A 21,124-nucleotide genomic window follows, 5' to 3' on the forward strand; every position below is an offset into this window, starting at 1 on the left:
TGTCTCTGGCTCAACTATACTCAATGGTATCCCCCCACTGTTTAATGATTAGTCTCTCTACTGTCTCTGGTTCACAGCAGGTATGAACTCCCACTCTCAAGCAACAGCAAAAAAGTTCCTGATCTATTTCTGCTAATTTTGCTCTTTAAAGGTAATAATAGAGTGGATGACACATAGTGAGTGTTTGGGTCCTACTCAATGTTTAAAATGAATGAACATGTGATGGTTGTATGTTGTATGTGGGGAGATAAGCCAGTGAATGAGATGCTCACAGTAATGTGTGGACGTGTTTTGGCAAAAATAGAAAGAGGCAAAAATAGAACACTGGAACATATTTGTAGATTTTGCAGCACAATAAACGCACACAAGTGTATCATCAGTAGTGTGCACTGCTGTGTAATGTAAGCCTCTGTACTATGTGTGTTGTCCGTATCACAGCTCAAGCTGTTACTTTTCTTCCCTGCAGGTTTAATCATCTGCTTCTTTCATGTATTTAATGATTCAATTCTTTATAATACCGTCATGAGCTGTTCTGAATACCACGAAGTCGGACATCCAGCATTCATAAGCTACACATTTTTTCCCTTTTCTGTTTCTCTCACCTCTCCTTAATATTCAACCTGCTCCCTTCACGAGGACACTGCTCGACAGATGTAATGTTCTCTCCTCCCAGTTTCCCTCTTCCCTGTTGCTTTCTCACCGTCACTCCAACATTCAAAACCTTCCTCTTCAACTGCACTTTGTTTCCTCCCACCAATTTCTTTCTTGTTTTCTTTCCCTTCATGCTTCTTGTTTGAGTTCCCCACTCCCATCCCAATGTTTCTCAGTGCTTGTGTGTGTGTGTGTGTGTGTGTGTGTGTATTATTGGTATGAATAATGAGCGCACTTTTTGTATTGCAAAGCTGTAGCAATAACCTCCCTTGTATGATTCATTCTCTGACGAAGAGACTTCAATTGTTCAATTCTCATTCTGTGAAATACTACCGCATTTAAATCACATTTCCATTACATCTAAGCCCTATAAAATCCACGTACGTACGCACGCACACACACACACACACACACACACACAGTCAGATGTGATTTAGAGCTAGAACTTCCAGCGCCTGGAGAGCTGAGCTGAACAGGGTGGGGATTTCTGTCTGACTGCAGTTTTTTGAGGACATGGCTGGTCTTATCAAACACAATTTGTTCTCTTCTGAAACACAATGAGGTTTGAATGTATATTGTATGCTGCTTTATGTAATTCCTTGTTTAGACCAGAATGTATGACAGGGTCACATTGCTCTAATATATATATATATATATATATATATATATATATATATATGTGTGTGTGTGTGTGTGTGTGTGTGTGTGTGTGTGTGTACTGTACACTCTAAAAAAGCATGGTTCTTAAAAGGTTCTTTAATGATGGTAAAGGTTCTATTTAGACCCATATCTTCTAAAGAACCCCTTTTCAGATTAAATGGTTCTTTGTAGTGGGAAAGGGTTCTTTATTCCTGACTTTTTTGATTCAAGTAAATCAATTATTTAAAATCTGCCTCCTGATTGGTTGTTTGTCCTGATTTAACAGTCCAGCTGAGGTGTCTGCAGACTGATACATCACACAGGTAAGCTTCAGACTGTTTTTAATCATATATTTTGTTTATAATTTAAGATATTTTAGAGTTTTGTAATTGACCTTGTGCTGCATGGGAGTGAACTTGGAAGAGACGGGTAAGTATCAGTTCAGTCTGAACGAAAACTTCTTGTTTCTTTTAAAGGTGAAATCCTTTCCACATTAAAATGATAGCAATTTACAGCTAAAATAATTTTGGAAATGAAGTTTTGTGTTTCTTATAGTACTTATATGTATATGTCTCTGTTTCAGGTGAATCATAAGCAAAGCTCTAAATCACTGCAGGTCCTGTCTTTGACGGTTGAAGCAAATTCAGTGACACATTCAAAGGCAAGTTAACATTATATTTATTACCAAAACATGTTAATACTGCCGGAGTCAGCTCAACCAAACTTCTGCCATGACATAACTTTAAGAGTGACCTCTACACTAACATCAGCTTGTTTTGTCTCTATGTCTCATCTTCAGGCTCCTGAAAACACCAGAGACTGACAGACACAGCTCTGGTTCGGATGCTGTTCAAGGATGATGACCACAGTCATAGATGGAAAGTGGTGGGAATCTGCGATGATCATGGCCGGCAAAACTGAGCCCCATAAAATAATGGATGTAGTTATCTGCCACTTACAGTTTTTTACGATTGCTAAACGCCTGTGAGCACAACTGCAGCTACATGTGCAAAACTCTAACTACAGTCTGCACTACCAACAGTCACCTGAGCTAAACTGTTCAGATCACCTGCAAAACTCATTCAAAGCAACACAACTCTTAACACACGGCTCAAAACAGGCTCAGTGCAGCCAAACACAATGCACAACCCTCACTGAGATAACACACACTGTCACTCACAACACACTGACAGGAAAAACACTAGCATCAAACACCAATACAGAAAATACTAACTTTTCATCTTTACAGTTTCAACAATTTTAGTGACCTCATACAAAGTCAATTTTCTTCAAAGAAAAGTTCAAAGTGACATTCTTTCACATGATTTATTAACATTTTTAGAACATAACACATTTTTAAGGTAAATGAAAATTCTCAGTTTGCTTCAATAGTGTGTAATTTACGGAATTACAGTAATGAGGAAAAAAAGGGTATAAACAAAAAGTACATACTGTAATTCAAACAAATGATTGAGTGGCTAATCCTGCCTCTCTCTAGCATCAGGCCACATGTTTTCATCAACATCACATCTAATGTTCTCTCTTGCAATGCACCTGGGGAAGAACCTTCTTGAGTGCCTTATCCATCCCTGGCAGTCCTCTGGACTCGTGGCCTCACATCCGGCACGCATGGCTTCCAAAAGAGACATTTGGTTATGTGGGTGGTGATCAAACACTTTCCACCTCCAGGCAGAGAAAAACTCCTCTATTGGGTTGAGGAAGGGTGAATATGCAGGCAGGTACAAAACCATAAATCTGCGATGTGCTGCAAACCAATCTGTGACAGCTGCAGAGTGGTGAAAAGCAACATTATCGCAAACTATGACAAAAACTTGGGGGTTTCTTACTGGCTCCCCCTGTTGTGCTGGCACTAGCTGAGCATAGAGCTGTTCTAGGAAAGCTATAAGCCTTTCTGTGTTGTAAGAGCCAATGAGTGGTGTGTTGAGAAGCAAACCATCATTGGCCAATGCAGCACACATGGTGATATTTCCCCCCCTTTGGCCTGGAACCTCCACAGTGGCCCTTTGACCTATAACATTCCTTCCTCTGCGCCGTGTTTTGGCAAGGTTAAATCCAGCTTCATCGATAAATACAAATGAATGTGGTGTTTCCAGTGCTTCCACCTCCATTACTCTCTGAAAAACAGTAAGTGCACAGTTTTACTCTAGTAATGCTAGTGTTTTTTTACTATAACTATATTTTATAGCTGTGTATGTAACCTCAGATGTCTTACCTGGACATATTGGTATCTTTGCTCTTTTACCCGTTCACTGTTTCTCTCGAATGGTACAGTGTATAACTGTTTCATTGTAACTTGGTGTTTCTGTCGGACTCGAGAAATAGTAGTTGTGCTGACAGAATTAACATTTTCAAAAATATCATTATCAGCCAGCACTCTATCTTGAATCTCCCGCAGTTTTATTGCATTGTTGGCAACAACCATGTCAACAATAGCATTTTCCTGCGCATCTGAGAATATTTTTCCTCTTCCTCCTGTTGGGGTCAGCCTTTGGGTCCTGTTGTAAAAATATATTTTACAGTCACACTACTGTCATATACATCTGTGTAAATATTTTATAATTACAATAGAAAATAAATTCCTGTAATGTTTTCATTTACTGTAAGGATGTAACTCTCACCTGTTTGTACGGTGGAAAATTCGCATTACAGATGCCACTGTGGTTCTTTGCAGATTGGGCTGCACCCTCAACCCTGCCTCTCTCAATGAGAGACCATGATTCACGACATGGTCTATGAGTGTAGCCCTTATTTCATCAGAAATAACAGCTCTTTGTCTTCTGTGTCTTCCTCCACGCATTCGCCCTCTCCCTGCCACCCTTCTCCCTCCACGAACCCGTCTTCCTTGTTCCATTTCCAAAATTCAACTTTAAGTCTTTTTGAGCTCTACCTACCTATATATATATATATATATATGTGTGTGTGTTCACTAACAAGTCTAAAACAAGACACCTGCTTAGCCTTTCAGCTGAAATTGCAATCAGCAGTGTTTGAAAGGCACAAGGCTGAAATCTATTCTGTTTTGAATGTGTGGTTCACAGTTTTGACAGCAGTGTGTTAGCATTTGAACAAAGTGCTGTAAATCCACAGTGTTGTGCAGGTTGTGGTTAAAGTTGTGGGATAAGTGTTTATAGTTTTGCAAACTGTGTTCAAGCAATGAAAAACGAACTAGAGTTTGGTCCACATGAACTGCTGCTGTGCAGACTGTAGTTAGAGTTTTGCACATGTAGCTGCAGTTGTGCTCACTGTCGTTTAGCAATCGTAAAAAACTGTAATATGAAGGAATTTTCCGTATTCATTTTAACAGTTGTTTTACCTTTATTTTACATTTTGCACTGCATTCAATTCCATTTTAGCATTAACGGAAATGTCCATAAAATAAAGGAAAACGTACTGGTAATTTTCTGCCAGTAATTTATCAGTTTTTTTACAGGATTGTTTTTTACAGAGCACATTTCTACTGCTTTTGTGCTAAAATGGGCTAAAACTTATTTCTTTAGTTTTTACTGTGTCTCTGTTGAGGCCTAATATGTTTTTCTTCTGTAAAGCTACTTTGCAACAATGTAATATTGTGAAAGGTATTACAGTTTTTTACGATTGCTAAACGCCTGTGAGCACAACTGCAGCTACATGTGCAAAACTCTAACTACAGTCTGCACAGCAGCAGTTCATGTGGACCAAACTCTAGTTCGTTTTTCATTGCTTGAACACAGTTTTCAAAACTCTACACACTTATCCCACAACTTTAACCACAACCTGCACAACACTGTGGATTTACAGCACTTTGTTCAAATGCTAACACACTGCTGTCAAAACTGTGAACCACACATTCAAAACAGAATAGATTTCAGCTTTGTGCCTTTCAAACACTGCTGGTTGCAATTTCAGCTGAAAGGCTAAGCAGGTGTCTTGTTTTAGATTTGTGAGTGAACACACACACATATATATATATATATATATATATATATATATATATATATATATATATATAGGTAGAGCTCAGAAAGACTAATTTTGGAAATGGAACAAGGAAGACGGGTTCAGGAGAGGGCGGATGCGTGGAAGAAGACACAGAAGACACAGATCTGTTATTTCAGATGAAATAAGGGCTTCACTTATAGACCCTGTGGTGGATCATGGTCTCTCATTGAGAGAGGAAGGGTTGAGGGTGCAACACAATCTGCAAAGATCCACAGTGGCATCTGTAAGTCGGATTTTCCATCCTACAAACAGCTGAGAGTTACATCCTTACAGTAAATGAAAACATTACAGGAATTTATTTTGTATTGCAATTACAGTATAGAATATTTACACAGATATATATTACAGTAAATTCGACTGTAAAATATATTTTTACAACAGGACCCAAAGGCTGACCCCAACAGGAGGAAGAGGAGAAATATGACTTTGTATGAAGTCACTGAAATTATTTAAACTATAAAGATGAAAAGTTAGTATTTTCTGTATTGGTGTTTGATGCTAGTGTTTTTACTCTCAGTGTGTTGTGAGTGACAGTGTGTGTTATCTCAGTGAGGGTTGTGCATTGTGTTTGGCTGCACTGAGTCTGTTTTGAGCCGTGTGTTAAGAGTTGTGTTGCTTTGAATGAGTTTTGCAGGTGATCTGAACAGTTAAGCTCAGGTGACTGTTGGTTGTGCAGACTGTAGTTAGAGTTTTGCACATGTAGCTGCAGTTGTGCTCACAGGCGTTTAGCAATCGTAAAAAACTGTAACATGTACAAATATCTTGGATATTGCATATTTAATGATGTGACCGGTAGGAAATAAACTTATGGATTTTTTTTATGATGAAACGGAAATAGAAAATAAAAAACCTATAAAATATGAATTAATTAATAAAAATACATATTAAACATATTAAAACCCCTCCTGTTTTCTGACAAATAAAGAGTTCTTTATAGCACCACTGAGGTTCTATATGGCACTTTTCAAGGCAGGGCTCTTTATGGAACCTCATAAAAAGGGTTCTATATAGCACCAAAAAGGGTTCTGCATAGTTACAAGCTATATATATATATATATATATATATATATATATATATAATATGCTTTACTATTAATTTTCTTTTCAAATGTTGAGATGCATAAAATGTAAAGTGTATTGCAACAAACAAGTCCCATCCCACGGCAAATACACAAATCAACTTTAACCCGCAATAAATCGCAGATTTGAAAACTTGGTTTCAGATCTCAGAACTTCCTCTAAAAGGCCAAAAAAGAATGTACTAAAACCAAACATTTTCTTTATTTTGTGATGCCACACAGATAAATCTGCAATTAATCTTCACCGGCTTTTAAATAATTGCTTCTTTGACCCACCTACTAGTGCTCACTAATGAGAAGTGACTAGAAAGAACTGGGGAGCCATTATTAAAGTACATCTCAAGGATACAATTGCTAAAACCGTTATTGAACAAACAAAAAGCCATTAATGCCTGGATAATATTAATTCAATTTAATTGTAAACGTTTTTCTGTACTAGAAGGAGAAAACTGATTTTATTCTTGGGTTTTTGATGAAGTTTGGCCCACTAAGATCTTCTGTTGTACAGTCTCCTTATATAGCCGGCGGGAAGATAAGGACAAGTTATTTAACAAATCACTCCCGGGCCTTGAGAATTTTAGCAATTTAAAAAGTGATTTGACTTGAATGTTGCCTATGTAGGCTGTATAGAACAGCTTACTGGGCTTTTGAAACAAATGCTTAAAGGATCAGTGTTTGAGGAGTGTTTCTCTCTCTGGACATTTTTTTAACATTGTGTATAAAGGCAGATCTGTTTGATGGGTTGATATATGTGTTTGGTTGCATGGACCATTGTCCATTGTTTTATCTTCTCCCATATTTCTTTCTCTGTATTTCATTCTCTTTGGTCTTACCTGTAAATATTTTCCTTCTTAATTTTTTGTCTCTGTTAAAAAGCATTTTGTGTTTTGCATGCTGATTCATTACAATGTTGATATTGTCCCAGGCTGCATATCTGATTAAACCTTTAAGTTTTTTTTACTATAATTATTTCAAATATAATATCCGTAATATAACATCATTGTGACTCTCGGGTCAACATTTTTAATAGGTGCTGACAAATGTGTGTATAATAAATCACTTTTTAATAGGCTAATATATAATAATATAATATCATAGTTGTTTTTAATACAGGTTTATTGTGACTCCTAGCATTCTTCCATTTGCTTTTGTAAATGTTTGTGCTGTCATGTAAATGCAATTTGTTTGCCAATTCGTGCATTTCATTTGTAAGTGATTTTTAAACATCAGTCCCTTCCCTGTGTTTGTAGTTCTAGTCTCACAATGGTGTTGGAACATCTTTGAAGGTTATTCAATTTGTATGTGCATGTGTTGTTAATGTGCATTAGAATCCTGAAACATTGACAGAGCAGTTTTTCACCCAGAGGACCGATGTTTTTCCATAAGAACAGAACTTTTGGTCCATTTGGCAAAGATCCGAGGACAACAGAACATTCAGGCACCTCTCGCTATTCCAGGCGTTGGCAGCCCATCCACAGGTTAATGCAACCTCTTCTCCGTTGTCATCAGAGAACTATAAGTATTGCTGGCTGCCTTCAAAAATTATTGGCAGAAAGAAAGAAAGAAAGAAAGAAAGAAAGAAAGAAAGAAAGAAAGAAAGAAAGAAAGAAAGAACGAAAGGAGCCGCATAGAGAACTGAAGGATAACCACATTTAGACACAAGAAGTCTGTGAGGGTGCATGTTAGCATCCTGTTATGTGACTCAATGTATTGCAATGTACTGGCCAGTGACTCATAGTCATCACAGTAAATAACATTAGAAGTCACTCCATCAGATTGCAGCTATAAGCAAATAAGATTTAGATTAAATTAATGAATGATGACGTAAGGAGACATTTCTTTATCGGACCTGGGTGTTTTATATTAAGACATACACGTCACTTCCACCATTGTGCTCACAGTGAAGAGAACAACACATCCTCTCACTCCACTGGAACTGCAGAAACAAACATACTTACATTTATTTACACACACAGAAACATACAGACAGGCGCTCAAATGTGTACACATACACGCACACTGCATGCGGTCTTCTTCAGTTTAGTTCTTTACATTAACCTCTGCTTGTCTGTGCCTAATTTAGGCTCCACCCACGCCATTTACAAAATGTATTCAGGCAAAAAAACAACAACAAAGTCAATAAATCAAGTATAAAAAGAACAAGTGAATAACTAAATTTACACTAAATAAGTAAAGAATAAAAGCATCTTTTTAGAAAATAAACAGATCATTCAGTTATTTTACATCATCACATTCCCAGGATTTTCTTTAATTGTATCGCATGATGGACTATTATTAACAGTGAGTTGAGAAGAACAGCAACAGCAACGTTAATGACATTCGGTACTGCACAAGGTGGCGATCAATCAGGTTTTGAATGAAGCATGAAGAAAAAGCATCATTGGGCATCAGAGACCGTCTTTGGAATCATTAATGGGATCAGCAGGTGCCTCCCCCTTAAGTAGAAGCCCCACCCCAATGATATGACTACTGAGATCAGTTGCTTGACAGAGGAAATTACGTGTGACGAGTTTAAGTCGCGCCCACTCATCCGTGAATTTTAATGACAGTTCCTGGACTCCTGTTGGCATGGCAACCGAGCTAGTCTTCGGACAACATGTGCCACTTAGCAATCTGTCGCCGCGGGTGATCGCATATCTCGCGCCAGTGCTCGCCGGCGGTGCCAGGAGAGGAGGTGCCGAGAAGAAGCCGGCCAATGAGGGGTGTGCGGGACGTCCTGTCGGAGTCCAGGAGGAGGAGCTCCACTCTGGTGTCTCGCAAACCATCCCCTTCTGAGGGCAGGTCGAAAACAAAGAGTTCGTTGAAGACGGGGTTAGGAGCGCATTTTTTCACGTGCGTCTTCTTCTTACACACTCGCTTCTTTCCCTGGTACAAGTTCACCTTCACGTAAGGATCTAAGAATGAGAGAAATAAAGAAATCAATATTTCGATCGATACAGAGGAAAAAATACATTTTGCAGTGGGAGATCATGTCTTCTTAACGGACTATTTGGATGGGACTTGGAGGATGTGTACAAACATGGCATAGAATGAATTCAAGGGTCTAATGACCTTCCTCAATAAGGGGTCATTAAGCTTAGACTTCAAATACCCTCTCTCAATCACCCTGATTTTCAATGGTTTCCACTAATGACCACTGTAATTCTACTCACAGTGCTGTAAGACCTCACCTGAGGGTCCGTTGGCGTCGGCCTTGGGCAGGTGACGCGCTTTCAGTACAACCACAGTCATAGTGCTGGTGGTGGATTGATAACACAAGGACAGAAGCAGCTCACCGCGACCTGCACTCCTCTACAGATGATAAGAGAAAGAGAATAAAGATATTTTAGCATTCAGTTCAGAACCCTTGAATTCAGGATTTATTCTGAATAGTCGCACTAATGTCAGCGCATGTACTGAATCTTGTGCGATGGAAGCGTGTGGCAAATGACGATGTTTAGGGAGGACAACTTCAAAACGTTAATGTTACGAGAAACTGACTGTGAATCATTCCCCAGGCACAACACCAATGTATGACTCCAATTATGTGTGAGCACAGCAGCATGTTGCCTTGGCAACCCATTGGCAGTGTTCCGCTGTTGCAACGGCAATGACTCCGAATGTCTCTTTGCCAATGATGCATAATTATCTGTGTTTAACCTCATGCGGCCACAGTCACCAATGGAAGATAATAGCTTTCCTTTCAGTTCAAATGGAGTGAATTCTATTCAGCTTAACATTGAAATTGTGTTGTCAAAACAAAATCTTGGTATAAAACGATGACTTTAGCCCTAAGTTCTGATGATATACCATGGAAACGCCTGGAGGTATAATATTAATCAGGTACTTGGTGTTTCAGACCCCAAGCAAGTTCACCTTAACTAAAGAATAGATCAAATTGGTATCTCTAAATCTTTGCAGAGTCATGGGTCAGATATGTGTGGTCCATTAGTGCATAATTAAATATTTAGAAACTGTAACCCAGTGCCTTTCAATGGGTGGTAGACGTTTTTATTGACCCCCATGGACAAACACACACCCACACACCACTGATTGTTCTCTTGTCTGTACTATAGAGTTGTGTCTGGAATCTAAAGCAAAATTAGCATTTTCATGATTTCATATATCACACAAGCAATAGTTGTAGCATGAAAATAGGTCACTTGATAGTCAACACTTTTTCGAAAATCACTACACATCAAACCAATTTAGTTTGATGTATTTGTATACTGACAGGTTCCATTAAGACACATATATGAACTGTAGTGTTTATCAGCTGTAAAAAGCCACTTAATTTTGTACTTGTAAATGTACTTTTTTGGAATTTTACTATAAATCTATACAGATTTTTCATGTATTTTTTTAAATTATTAAATTATTATGAATCATTTTTACTGTGATTGGCGCCCCATCTGCCAGACAATTTCAGTTTTTTACAGGATTTTTTCCAGTGCATGTTTAATTGTAACAGAAACAAAAAAAGCCAATTAAAGCGATGCTTCTTACCCTGACATTCCTTTTAATAATGTCCCGGCTCATGAGGACCCGCCCCTCAGAGAGGTCAACGTCAGCCAAAGGAACAAGGGTCTCACCGATTACTTCATCACGTGAAAAACGGTCAAAACTCAGAACCATAAAGTGCAAAGTCAGCTGGGAAACACGTGAATATGGGATTCCGTAGAAGCTGAAAGTCTCGTCGAAGGCTGGATCCAGAGTCTTCCTCAGAACACGTGTCTTCACCTTATGCTTCTTCTCAGGCAGCAAGGTCAACTTAATGTAAGGGTCAGAGGTCAACGACTGTTCATCAGTGGGAGACAATCTGTGGGCCTCCTTGATGTGAACCATGAATGCCTTCTTATCAAAGTTGTATTCAACGGAGAAGGAGAGCGTTCCCAGGCCACCCTCCTTATCCTGAGATTTCTCCACGGCGGGTGTTGGTGTCTGACTGGAAACGTTGCTTTCTGGAGTACCAGCCTCCTGATTACCACCCTGCCCAACCCCTGCTTGAAGGGATGGGATGTCCAGGTCTGGGGAGCTGCGCACCTTCAGTTGGAGATTTGGTGGCTTGCAGGTGAAATTTCCATTAAGATCTCGCTTTTCCAGGTCGAGGTGGAGATCTGGTCGTCCATTAGTGGGACTGAGGGTCTGTTTTCCTTGGAAACCGTCTGGTGTCTTTTCTCCTCCAAACTTCTTCTTTCCATTTAGGCTCTCTGGATAGATGTCGACCCCCTTCAGCATGTGAACAAACTTATAGGGTGGGGTCTTGGTACTGGTCTTGTTGGTCTTGCGCTGACAGCAAATCCATGCAAAGATAGAGACACTGAAGACCAGGCCAAAAACACTCACTATAGCCACACTCACAGGAACCTCCGCTATGCAGAAAAGAGGAAATTCAGAACAAAATACAAATGAAAGAACTATATGTGTCGCCTTTGTAATGAGTATCTAGTCATTCTCATTAGAAGAAAAGAGATGCAAACGATTAAAATATTAAAATACGAGTGAACGCAAAACAATGGGAGGATGACCTTAAAAGTTAACTAATATATCAAATGGAATAATATTGATATACATCTTTCACACCAAAACAGATATACAATGCCCGAAACTATTATTATACAATTGCTGTAGGTAAACAAACTACACATACATTCCGATTCGGCTGTAAAAAACTGACAAACTATATTCATGATGTAATCAGCAGTGTCTTGTTCTCTGGAAATTTCCGTTTTCATTGTGGGTGCAGCACTTCATTGAATTTGCTATGGCGCGTTATATGTCACCCTTTCTGTCTTTCTACCACAAACAGTTCCCTTATTTTCTGTGACTGGTTAGCAAGCATCAAAAGCATTTGATCTCGCTTCAGACATTCTCACACAGTGATGTCATAGTCTACAAATAGACCACGCGCCTATGTATGACTGTGCAAGCGCATCAGGCAAAACCCGCGTTTCGTAAACGTTAACTAATGTAATTGTCAAGCTTGAAATAAATACGCCTTTCTCCCCGAATCGATCAACAAATTCAATTTACTTACCGAAATGAGCTTCTTCCGACTCCACTGGTGCCATTGTAAATGCGAGCTCTGTCCAAGGTACTGAAAAGATGCCGCCGCTGCCTCTCACGGTCACCTCACGCTTCAGACTAAATAATGTTGTATTAGATTCTAAGTGTACGCCTGCTTTTTCTTACTCCTTAAACACAATATGCACAAAAATCCCTTTCCAAGAGGTTTCCTCACACCCGTCCAGTGCTGATACTCGCTGCGCAATGAATGTGCCTGAAAAGCGACGCCACCCCTATTCCCTCCTCGTCATCCTCCTTCCCTCCAGTGAGTTCATCGCTTCTGACGCAGTTCTGACGAACAACTGGGCCTGAAATCACTGCCCTGCGCGCTGATACCGGCACAACAGACCCGTCAATCATCGCGATTGCTCAGCACAGAGGGGACACGGCGTGTGTGTTTTCAAACGTCTCGGGGAGGTGCAGGTGAAATGGTCGTTGTTATGGGTCTATTAACGTGATAGACTGAGCAGATGACATCTAATTTAATTAGATAGTCGACAGACTGTCTGTAATGAGTAAGTCAGAACAAGGAACCAATGCATTCACATGGAAATGACTCTTAAATACCCCGTTAAATGTAATTGATAAAAAATTTGAATGATAATTATTCGATATTTATTATCGAATACTGGGACAAAGCAGACACGGTTTGACTCATTTTTGGGCCATGGGTAATCTCCATATAAGTCATCATTGGTAGCGTCATCTATTACCCGTCCCCTTAATGTTCCTGCTTATCACTAAAGATCTGCTTTAAAAGAATCAACGTAAGGCTTATTTAATAAACAGTCGTTTTAAAACAAAAAAATATATATATGCATACGTGATAATTAGAGAGATGTTTCTAAAGAGAATTCTTCATCTATCTGCTATCTTAAGGTTGCAGGAGGGTCAGTATTGGAGGCAGAGCTATTACCAGCTACTTGTGTGTTTCCTTGCTGTGCATTTCTTAGGGAGTAGTCTGAATTTGATAAATGTTATAAAAAATATAAATGCATATATGTGGCAATGTCTACGTTCGAGGCAAACTTCTGATCGAAGCACAAGCGTAACTTCCGGCGCCTGATACTGGTTATCGTTTATTGTCAACACTGACACCTGCTGGTTAATTCTGTAAATGCCAAAGAATACAAAAACAAAAGGCGGTGGTTTAACAAATCGTACAAAAGGCGGCGGTACTCAATTTGAACACATAATATTTTCAAACACGTCTAAATAAGAAAATGATCAATTAAACTCATCGCTCGCTCGCCATTAGCAGGATACGCCCGTTACTTTTATTATGCAGGCAACGCTGGTGTGTAAGAGCAGCATGCGCCTGCGTCAAGAGGAAGAGCCGTAAGTCTCTCCAAAATGGCGACGACCATAGAGGGTGGCAATGCAGGAGCTGCGAATAAGAAAAAACACCTCGGAATCCCAGAAGCAATATTTGTGGTCAGTGGAAATACGATACATGGTTGATTGTCAAGCTCCTACTCTTTAAAGTTGTCTTCCAAGGCTGTGTGATGATTTATTCCGCCTTTAACCGGCTTTCTTAGGCAGAAAGCGCCCTGCTCCGTCTCCTTATAAGGTTGCACGCATTGCTTGTTCACGTCTCGAATGTGATGTGGGTTTTGGGTGCCAGATTATGACGGTTTTATTCACGAATGCCGGTTGATAAATTTAAAGGGTGGGCTAGTTGGTTAGATGTGGTAGATGAGATATTGAACGTTGTTGTGATTTTCTTTAGGAAGATGTGGATGCCTTCATGAAACAGCCTGGCAATGACACAGCAGACGCTGTGCTGAGAAAGCTGGATGAACAATATCAGAAATACAAATATATGGAGCTTAATCTGGCTCAGAAGAAACTCAGGTTTGATAATGACTCATACGATATACAAAGTAGTTTTGTTTCTTTGTAAATGACTCTCTTGTTATACAGGGCGCTTTAGCTTATGATGTATACACCTGTATTATTGACTACGTTTCCTTGCATCACTGTCAACAATTTTTGCCTTGTGCTTTCTTCTGTCTAGGTTATAGTAGGAACAGAAAATTAGTTTAAAACAAAGAATTCACTTGATATTAGATCAGCTTGATATAAGAAGCTTTATTTCTAATACATTTGTTGCTGATATTTGTCCCTTTCAGGTTGAAAAGCCAGATTCCACAAATCAAACAAACGTTAGAAATCTTGCGACATATGCAGAAAAAGAAGGTCATCATTTTTTTATCTTATGCTATATGTATACCGAAGAGAGCACTGATGTTTCTTTATTCTCTCCTTCTGTCTTTCATGCTTGTTCTTTTTTCCTTATGTTTCTATGTACAATAATAGGACACTACAAATCCCATGGAGACACATTTTCTGTTGGCTGATAATGTTTATTGCAAGGCCTCAGTCCCGCCCACAGATAAAGTGTGTTTGTGGCTTGGGGTAAGTGATGCTTTTCTGTTGTTTTTTTTACAACTGGAACAAAAACATATTTTGTAACTTCTTAAAAACATGCCAGCCTATTATAACATTTATTAGAAAATATTTTTAATTTTAATCTTTTGGCAAAATGTCTTGCTTCACCTCCGACACAACTTCCTCTTTCGGCTGACAACTTAAACCCTTTTCTATTACAGTTTGTCATAGCGAGGTCGCTTCTCAATATCCAGTTGTTTACTGATGGATAAAAATCTACCCTACTTATTTCTCAAATGTATATCCATTTGCATCGTTTTAGAGGTGTAACATGGGCTTACTTTGAATAGTTCTGCATTTATGTTTGGATCCTTGATGTTCGTATTCCAAAGAGATTTTTTGCTTTGGACAGCATGATTGTTCTATTATTGTCTAAGTCTATTATTCTAAGTCATTGTTTGCGTTGCTCCTAATTCAACTATCGCAAACAATGTTTTTAATGTTTCGTTACATTAAATCTCTCTGTAGTTTTTAATGATCTGTTTACGTTCTTTTCATTACAAACATTTGTGATGTTCTTTATTCATGGAATATAGAGATTTTTGAAGAATCTTTATGCAGTTGTTTTCTATACAACCGCATTTCCGAGTGACCATGTCTGTGTTGTGAAAAGACAACACTATTAAAGCACAATAAAAAAACCTCAGTATAACTTGTGATATTACAAATGTTCTGCCATTTTTGGCATTATTATTATTATTATTGGTTGTTTTATCACAATCTGTGAGAGCCAGTAGCAGTTGGCGTAAACGTCAAACAGGCTATGCAACAAGTCAGAGCTTTTATATAGGATTTTCTGTGTTAACTTTTGTGAGTTACAGGCATGGTCACTATGAACTGCTGGTGCTTGGAGAAGGGCTGTGTGAATATATTTTTAAGATTTCCCATTTCCATGTGAAAAAGTAATGGTGTAATTAAATGACTTGAGTATGAGTGAATTATGAGGTCACTTTAATTTTGCTTAAAACTGTTTTTTTTGCATATCAGGCTAATGTCATGTTAGAGTACGACATTGATGAGGCCCAGGCGCTGTTGGAGAAAAACTTGGCAACAGCTTCTCGCAATTTGGACTCCCTAGAAGAGGACCTGGACTTCCTCCGAGACCAGTTCACAACCACTGAAGTCAGTATCCTTAAACTATGCCAAATATGGAAACAGGTCTGTATTTTCCATAATGACGTGCCCATTGTACGTGTGTAAATCCTGACAACTGTTCAGATGGATCTCATCTGATATCAAATAGGTTTGGAGAATATGGCTTTTTTAGTGTGGATCACCACCTTATGGATCAAGTCGTGCCTATCATACCTTTAATTTTTAAGTGCATCTATTGGCAATTGAAAACGTACATTTTCAGATATAAAATTGGTTACCTATTCTATGTCTTGTTAAAAATGAATCTCACAAAACCTGTCAAGAATTCCTAGTATTTCACCCCTTGATAAAAAAGAAATTGTATATTTTCTAATCGAGTGCATTTTCTAACCCATACTGGAAATCATTAAGCTTCTATGTGTTCTGATAGTCTGCGAATAGTCTTCAAATGTAACATGTTCTTTCAGCTGATGCATTAAAAAAAGCAGAGGTTAAGTTCGTTCAGATCCACCTTAACCAATTCTCACAGACATGGCACGTGTTTACAATTGGGACGTCAAGAGAAGGAGCAAAGACAATCTCCTCAAATCTGCTGAGCGGTCTTAGAAGAGGAGACTTTGTTTGGTCCCACCCCACCCAAAACCTTCTGAAATTTCACCCTCGTGTATCTGTTTGCACCAACGCCAACTGTTATCTATTGATTATTACTTTTTAAAGTATTTTTTCAAGTAAAAGGTGAAAAACATCAAACAAAAGTAATAACAACAGTTTTCTTGTTTTCTTTCACTAATGATTAGCTGTGTTTTAGATTGGGTTTCTTAACAGGGTCTACACATTTGTCTTCCTCTGTGCCCCTTTTGCTCTCATTTGTTATTTGGTAAATGTCTGAGATTTAATTTTTCTTGAACTGTCTTTCTGTGGAATGACCATATTGTGGTGAGAAGGCCATTAAGAATGCAGCATGAAAATATAAGGAGGGACATTTTATTTCTTCCTTTCACTCGTCCACGTCTGATGCCTGTTCTTTTCACCTGGTCTTTCATCTGTACTTATTTGTCATATTGTATCCATTAAACGCTGAAAAAGGAACTAATAATGAAGCGATTTGGGAAAGGCACAAAATCAATGAGATGGTCTGTGTTTTTTATCTGCGATGCTTTTTAAACTGACTCTTGAATCGAGATAAATGAGCTTTGATGGGTGCACCTCTTTAAATACATGCCTACAATTCTTCACTTCTATAGCAATCATGTATGATGTCTGGGAAACCGTTAATTCTACTGTATGTCTTAAATTTCTGTTGTCTTACGGTCCTTGGAACATCACAGTCATAGAGCTGATAAAATTGTATTAGGCGACTCCATTGTGAAGTTTAAAATTATTCCTTAGTAGTAAATTATAACATACAACCTGAATGTTTTTAACATCTTTAATCTGTAATATATTTTAAATTCCCTTGAGAAAGAGGTACAGGGCGTGTCAATTTCATTAAAACATTAGAATTTCTACTTCAGTCGTTGCATATCCAACCACACTAGCATCAAAAAGCATACATAGAGATGGTGAATTGTAAAGTCATTCCAAAGTTCTCTGGTCCTTCCCTGAGACCCTGTTCCATTCACTTCATAAATGGCAATTACGATCCAATAGCGTGACACATGAACTGCTTGGCCATCATGATCAATAATGGATTGTATTTAAACATCATCTCCTATTAAATTTGAAGGCTGTTGCAAACTTACCTATAGGCTGATAGGCTAAAAAGTAAATGGTTAAAAACATGGAAATGCAGGCTCTGGAAACGGAAGCTTGCTTTTTCGCACGAGTTTGTACAATTACAAGCTATAACATTAGGGATTAATCTAGATAATTAATTAGGTAGATGAAGTGTACTTTATAGATTTAGGTTGTTTATAATTCAAATCAGAGGCCTTTGGGTTATTGTGTTAATATGTTGAATAATCCAGTGGTGGATCGCGCATATGCAGACTTCCATAAATTCCTCTATGAACAGCAATACATAAACACATTGCACCAGATCTTAAAAATGTTGTACCTATGGGTTGATATGATTGACTTTCATACCACTTGCTGATAATTATTAACAACCACTTTGATAACGGACAATTTAGTTTGCATTGCCTTGTAAATAAAATGCAGGTCATGTTTGTTCAGTCCTAAGATTCTTAATGTAGTGTACTGCAATACATCGCTCTTTCTTTTGTCCTTAAAGCTTAAAGACAATGATCAGACAAACTACACCTCCAGCAATCAGAATTGTTCAGGTCTGAGATCTTCAAGTCATGCAAAACACGTATCCCTGAACCAGTCAAGTCAGCATGCTTGTTTTTAATCCATTCTCTCCTGACACCTGGACCAGAGTAAACCTGATACAGTGAACATCTTCTTTTTGCAAGTGTAACTTTCTTGGCTCCGTGATTGATGTAGACACAGTTAAGTCATTGTTTGGTCTCTGGTAATTGTTTCAGGATGGGAGTCAGGAAAAGAAATTTACTAACCGTCAAGAGTCTGACAGTACAGAGTTCTGTTTGCCCAATCGCAAGCTTGTGTGGTCGAAGAAATAAGCATAACAGAAAAGTGAAGGACAAATAGCATAGTGGGACTTTAGGCATCCAGCAGGCAGGGAAGGGATAATGATGTCATCATCAGGGACTTGAAGACTGATCCTGTGATTGGAGGAAGCGGTAAGTTTGCTGATTCAACAGAAGCAACGGCGATCACCCTTTGTCACTTCTTCTGAGGAATGCACCACGTTTGGTACGAACCCACTCTTCACTCCCTCCCAGCCTTCCTGGATGGTAATGTCCCCGTTCTTCACCAACTCGAATATATCCCTTGTTAGCTCTGTGAACGCTCTTTCAACATTAATGGCGTCACGTGCAGAAGTCTCCACATAGCGCATGCCATACGCGGCCGCTAGCTTCTCGGCCTCTTGGCGGCTTACTTGCCGCTGTGGTTCCAAATCACATTTGTGGCCCACCAGCAGAAAGACAATGCTGTGGGGCTGTACGTGGCTACGTGCCTCCTCTAGCCACTCGTGAACATTCTGGAACGAGCGTCGGTTTGTTATATCAAAGAGCAGCAGACCTCCCACAGAGTTACGGTAGTATGCTCGGGTAATTGACCTGAGGAATAACAGACCACAATGTATTATAAAGATTTATTAAGAGATTTGTTGTAGTGTGTAGAATATTTGAGGGGATTAAGAGAAAGCCATCAAGAAATAAAATAATGTGTACAAATGATGTGAGCATGGAGTGTGTTTAAACTAATCTGATGATACAGGTAATGAATGGGAGGAACAGTGATCTGTGAAGGATGTTGTGAGGTCTGTTAGCAAAAAACAGGTAACGGTTCACCAAATATTTACCTTTTTAAATTCTAAAAATGCAAAGATGCATATGAACTGCATTCATTCATAAATACATTGTCAGTTAAAGTAAATAAAGATGATTCAGTAAGTCCTCCAAAGTAAAATCTAAAGTGAAATGTGCATCAACATGGTTACCATGGAAACACCAATTATGGTGGACAGATAAAGATTCCAGCTCCTGGTCAGCTAAGCCTGAAGACTTAATGAAAGGTGACTAGAATAAAAGTGTTTTTTGGTGTGTTAGCAAAAAACAATTATTTAAATAGTCCTCAACTCCTCTACTTAAAATTCAGCCATTATACATTAAGTGCATCATGTGAAACATTAACTGAGATACAGAATTGCACTTTTGCCCGCACAAGGTTTCATGACACAAATTTCAAGGTCTGTGGGCTTGCAGTACCTGAAGCGCTCCTGTCCCGCTGTATCCCAAATTTGCAGTTTAACACGTTTTCCGGGTTCTATCTCCACCAAGCGAGAGAAAAAGTCCACACCGACAGTCGGATCTGACACCTGTGCGAAGCGGCCTTCCGTGAAACGTCTAATTAAACATGATTTTCCGACAGTGGAGTCCCCAATGACGATCAGTCGAAATTGGTAAAGCCAAATTGCCTCCATGATTATTCAGATCTGTCAAAGCAAACAACAAATAGTTGGGAATTACACTTTGCATTGCTTGTTTTTCTAAGAAAAGCTATTTAAGGCATAATTTACATCATCATGAAGTCCCAGTTTACAAAAATAGTGAGATCTTGTAAAAACTGGTAATTCTTCTGTGACCTTTTCTGAATTGTAGGTTATCAACATGGCCGAAATGCTATAGAAAAAAAGAGCATTCTCTATCAATGCCATGATGTTTACTGTAATACTGTACATTGAACTCATATACATTGAGTATATTACTTATACTACTTATACATCTATTAAGCATCTTAGGATGTAATATCCAGTGAGCATCTCAGATATGACCGATACACATCCCTTGATACTGGTTATTAAATGTCGTCCCTCACACAACCACATTCTTTATTTCATACTGAATGTGTTATCACACATTCTGTGTGTAGGCTATATGTTATTAGAAATACGCACGTAAATGATAATAAAGCATTATAGGTATTATGACTCGATGTGTAAAGTCTGTTCGACTGCCAAGATTGTATTGCTCTCTTGATTTTACGATCTCTGCCATCCCTATAGGTTTATTTCCTACATTTACCACATATTGTTTAACAGCCTTTGTTTTTTTCTGCAAACAGAGGCGGCAACCGCATATTATAAGTAGGCTACATATGCAGATTCTTTATTCAGTACTCTTTACTTACATTGTTATTGTTTGCTCGGCTCAAATGTGGCAAAAAGCATATTCCAGTGTCGTAAAAGGGTTAAAACCTCACTTAGAAACCGCTGAACGAAATGGCAGACTTAACTATTTACATAATAATCCAAATAAGCCGAATTATAATCAAAGCATCCGTCTCTAAAGAAAAAACAAGTGAAAACTGCGCCGCGTAGGCGGTCTCTTTGCGTGGTTGTTAAAGGTGAGTCGTCGTGGTGTTGAAATGACCACTGTCGGCAATAAAGTCGCACACAAGTCAGAGAATCTCACATGTTTGACATATTATTTTTCACGTCTGAGAAATGTTTGAATATTATGTGCTGATGAAATGGAAGCGACACTAGCACCATAATATAGCCTGACTCATCCCGCATCAGCACCAGCGCCACAATCCTCCTAATAGCAGCGACC

The 21,124-nt window shown here is 38.7% G+C and overlaps 3 protein-coding genes across 3 annotated transcripts; 1 reads left to right on the forward strand and 2 right to left on the reverse strand.

The window, feature by feature from the left end:
• Positions 1-8,210: 8,210 nt before the first annotated feature.
• On the reverse strand, positions 8,211-13,821 carry syt4 (synaptotagmin IV). The gene is made up of 4 exons (XM_079460673.1): positions 12,406-13,821; positions 10,875-11,740; positions 9,560-9,680; positions 8,211-9,283 (listed from the first exon to the last, which is right to left on the reverse strand). Exons 1-4 carry the CDS (start codon positions 12,437-12,439, stop codon positions 8,970-8,972), a joined length of 1,335 nt encoding a protein of 444 aa, XP_079316799.1. The 5' UTR covers positions 12,440-13,821; the 3' UTR covers positions 8,211-8,969.
• On the forward strand, positions 13,455-17,522 carry vbp1 (von Hippel-Lindau binding protein 1). Its single transcript, XM_079460697.1, has 6 exons — positions 13,455-13,868; positions 14,164-14,288; positions 14,567-14,633; positions 14,754-14,852; positions 15,873-16,011; positions 16,510-17,522. Exons 1-6 carry the CDS (start codon positions 13,788-13,790, stop codon positions 16,584-16,586), a joined length of 588 nt encoding a protein of 195 aa, XP_079316823.1. The 5' UTR covers positions 13,455-13,787; the 3' UTR covers positions 16,587-17,522.
• Positions 17,523-17,574: 52 nt separating this feature from the next.
• Positions 17,575-21,083, reverse strand: rab39bb (RAB39B, member RAS oncogene family b). Its single transcript, XM_079460685.1, has 3 exons — positions 20,700-21,083; positions 19,778-20,004; positions 17,575-19,126 (listed from the first exon to the last, which is right to left on the reverse strand). Exons 2-3 carry the CDS (start codon positions 19,990-19,992, stop codon positions 18,700-18,702), a joined length of 642 nt encoding a protein of 213 aa, XP_079316811.1. The 5' UTR covers positions 19,993-20,004; positions 20,700-21,083; the 3' UTR covers positions 17,575-18,699.
• Between the last annotated feature and the right edge of the window lie 41 nt (positions 21,084-21,124).

Source organism: Barbatula barbatula, assembly GCF_947034865.1.
Source record: "Barbatula barbatula genome assembly, chromosome: 1".
NCBI lineage: Eukaryota > Metazoa > Chordata > Actinopteri > Cypriniformes > Nemacheilidae > Barbatula > Barbatula barbatula.

Excerpts from the sequence above, each read along its gene's own strand:
- syt4 (XM_079460673.1), bottom strand. The coding sequence starts at position 12,439 with ATGGCACCAGTGGAGTCGGAAGAAGCTCATTTCG. Across the intron at positions 11,741-12,405 it reads GTCGGAAGAAGCTCATTTCG|CGGAGGTTCCTGTGAGTGTG; the intron begins GTAAGTAAATTG and ends TTTTCTGCATAG. Across the intron at positions 9,681-10,874 it reads TTATTAAAAGGAATGTCAGG|AGGAGTGCAGGTCGCGGTGA; the intron begins GTAAGAAGCATC and ends TATCATCTGTAG.
- rab39bb (XM_079460685.1), bottom strand. The coding sequence starts at position 19,992 with ATGGAGGCAATTTGGCTTTACCAATTTCGACTGATCGTCATTGGGGAC. Across the intron at positions 19,127-19,777 it reads GCGGGACAGGAGCGCTTCAG|GTCAATTACCCGAGCATACT; the intron begins GTACTGCAAGCC and ends GTTATTCCTCAG.
- vbp1 (XM_079460697.1), top strand. The coding sequence starts at position 13,788 with ATGGCGACGACCATAGAGGGTGGCAATGCAGGAGCTGCGAATAAGAAA. Across the intron at positions 13,869-14,163 it reads TCCCAGAAGCAATATTTGTG|GAAGATGTGGATGCCTTCAT; the intron begins GTCAGTGGAAAT and ends GATTTTCTTTAG. Across the intron at positions 14,289-14,566 it reads CTGGCTCAGAAGAAACTCAG|GTTGAAAAGCCAGATTCCAC; the intron begins GTTTGATAATGA and ends TGTCCCTTTCAG.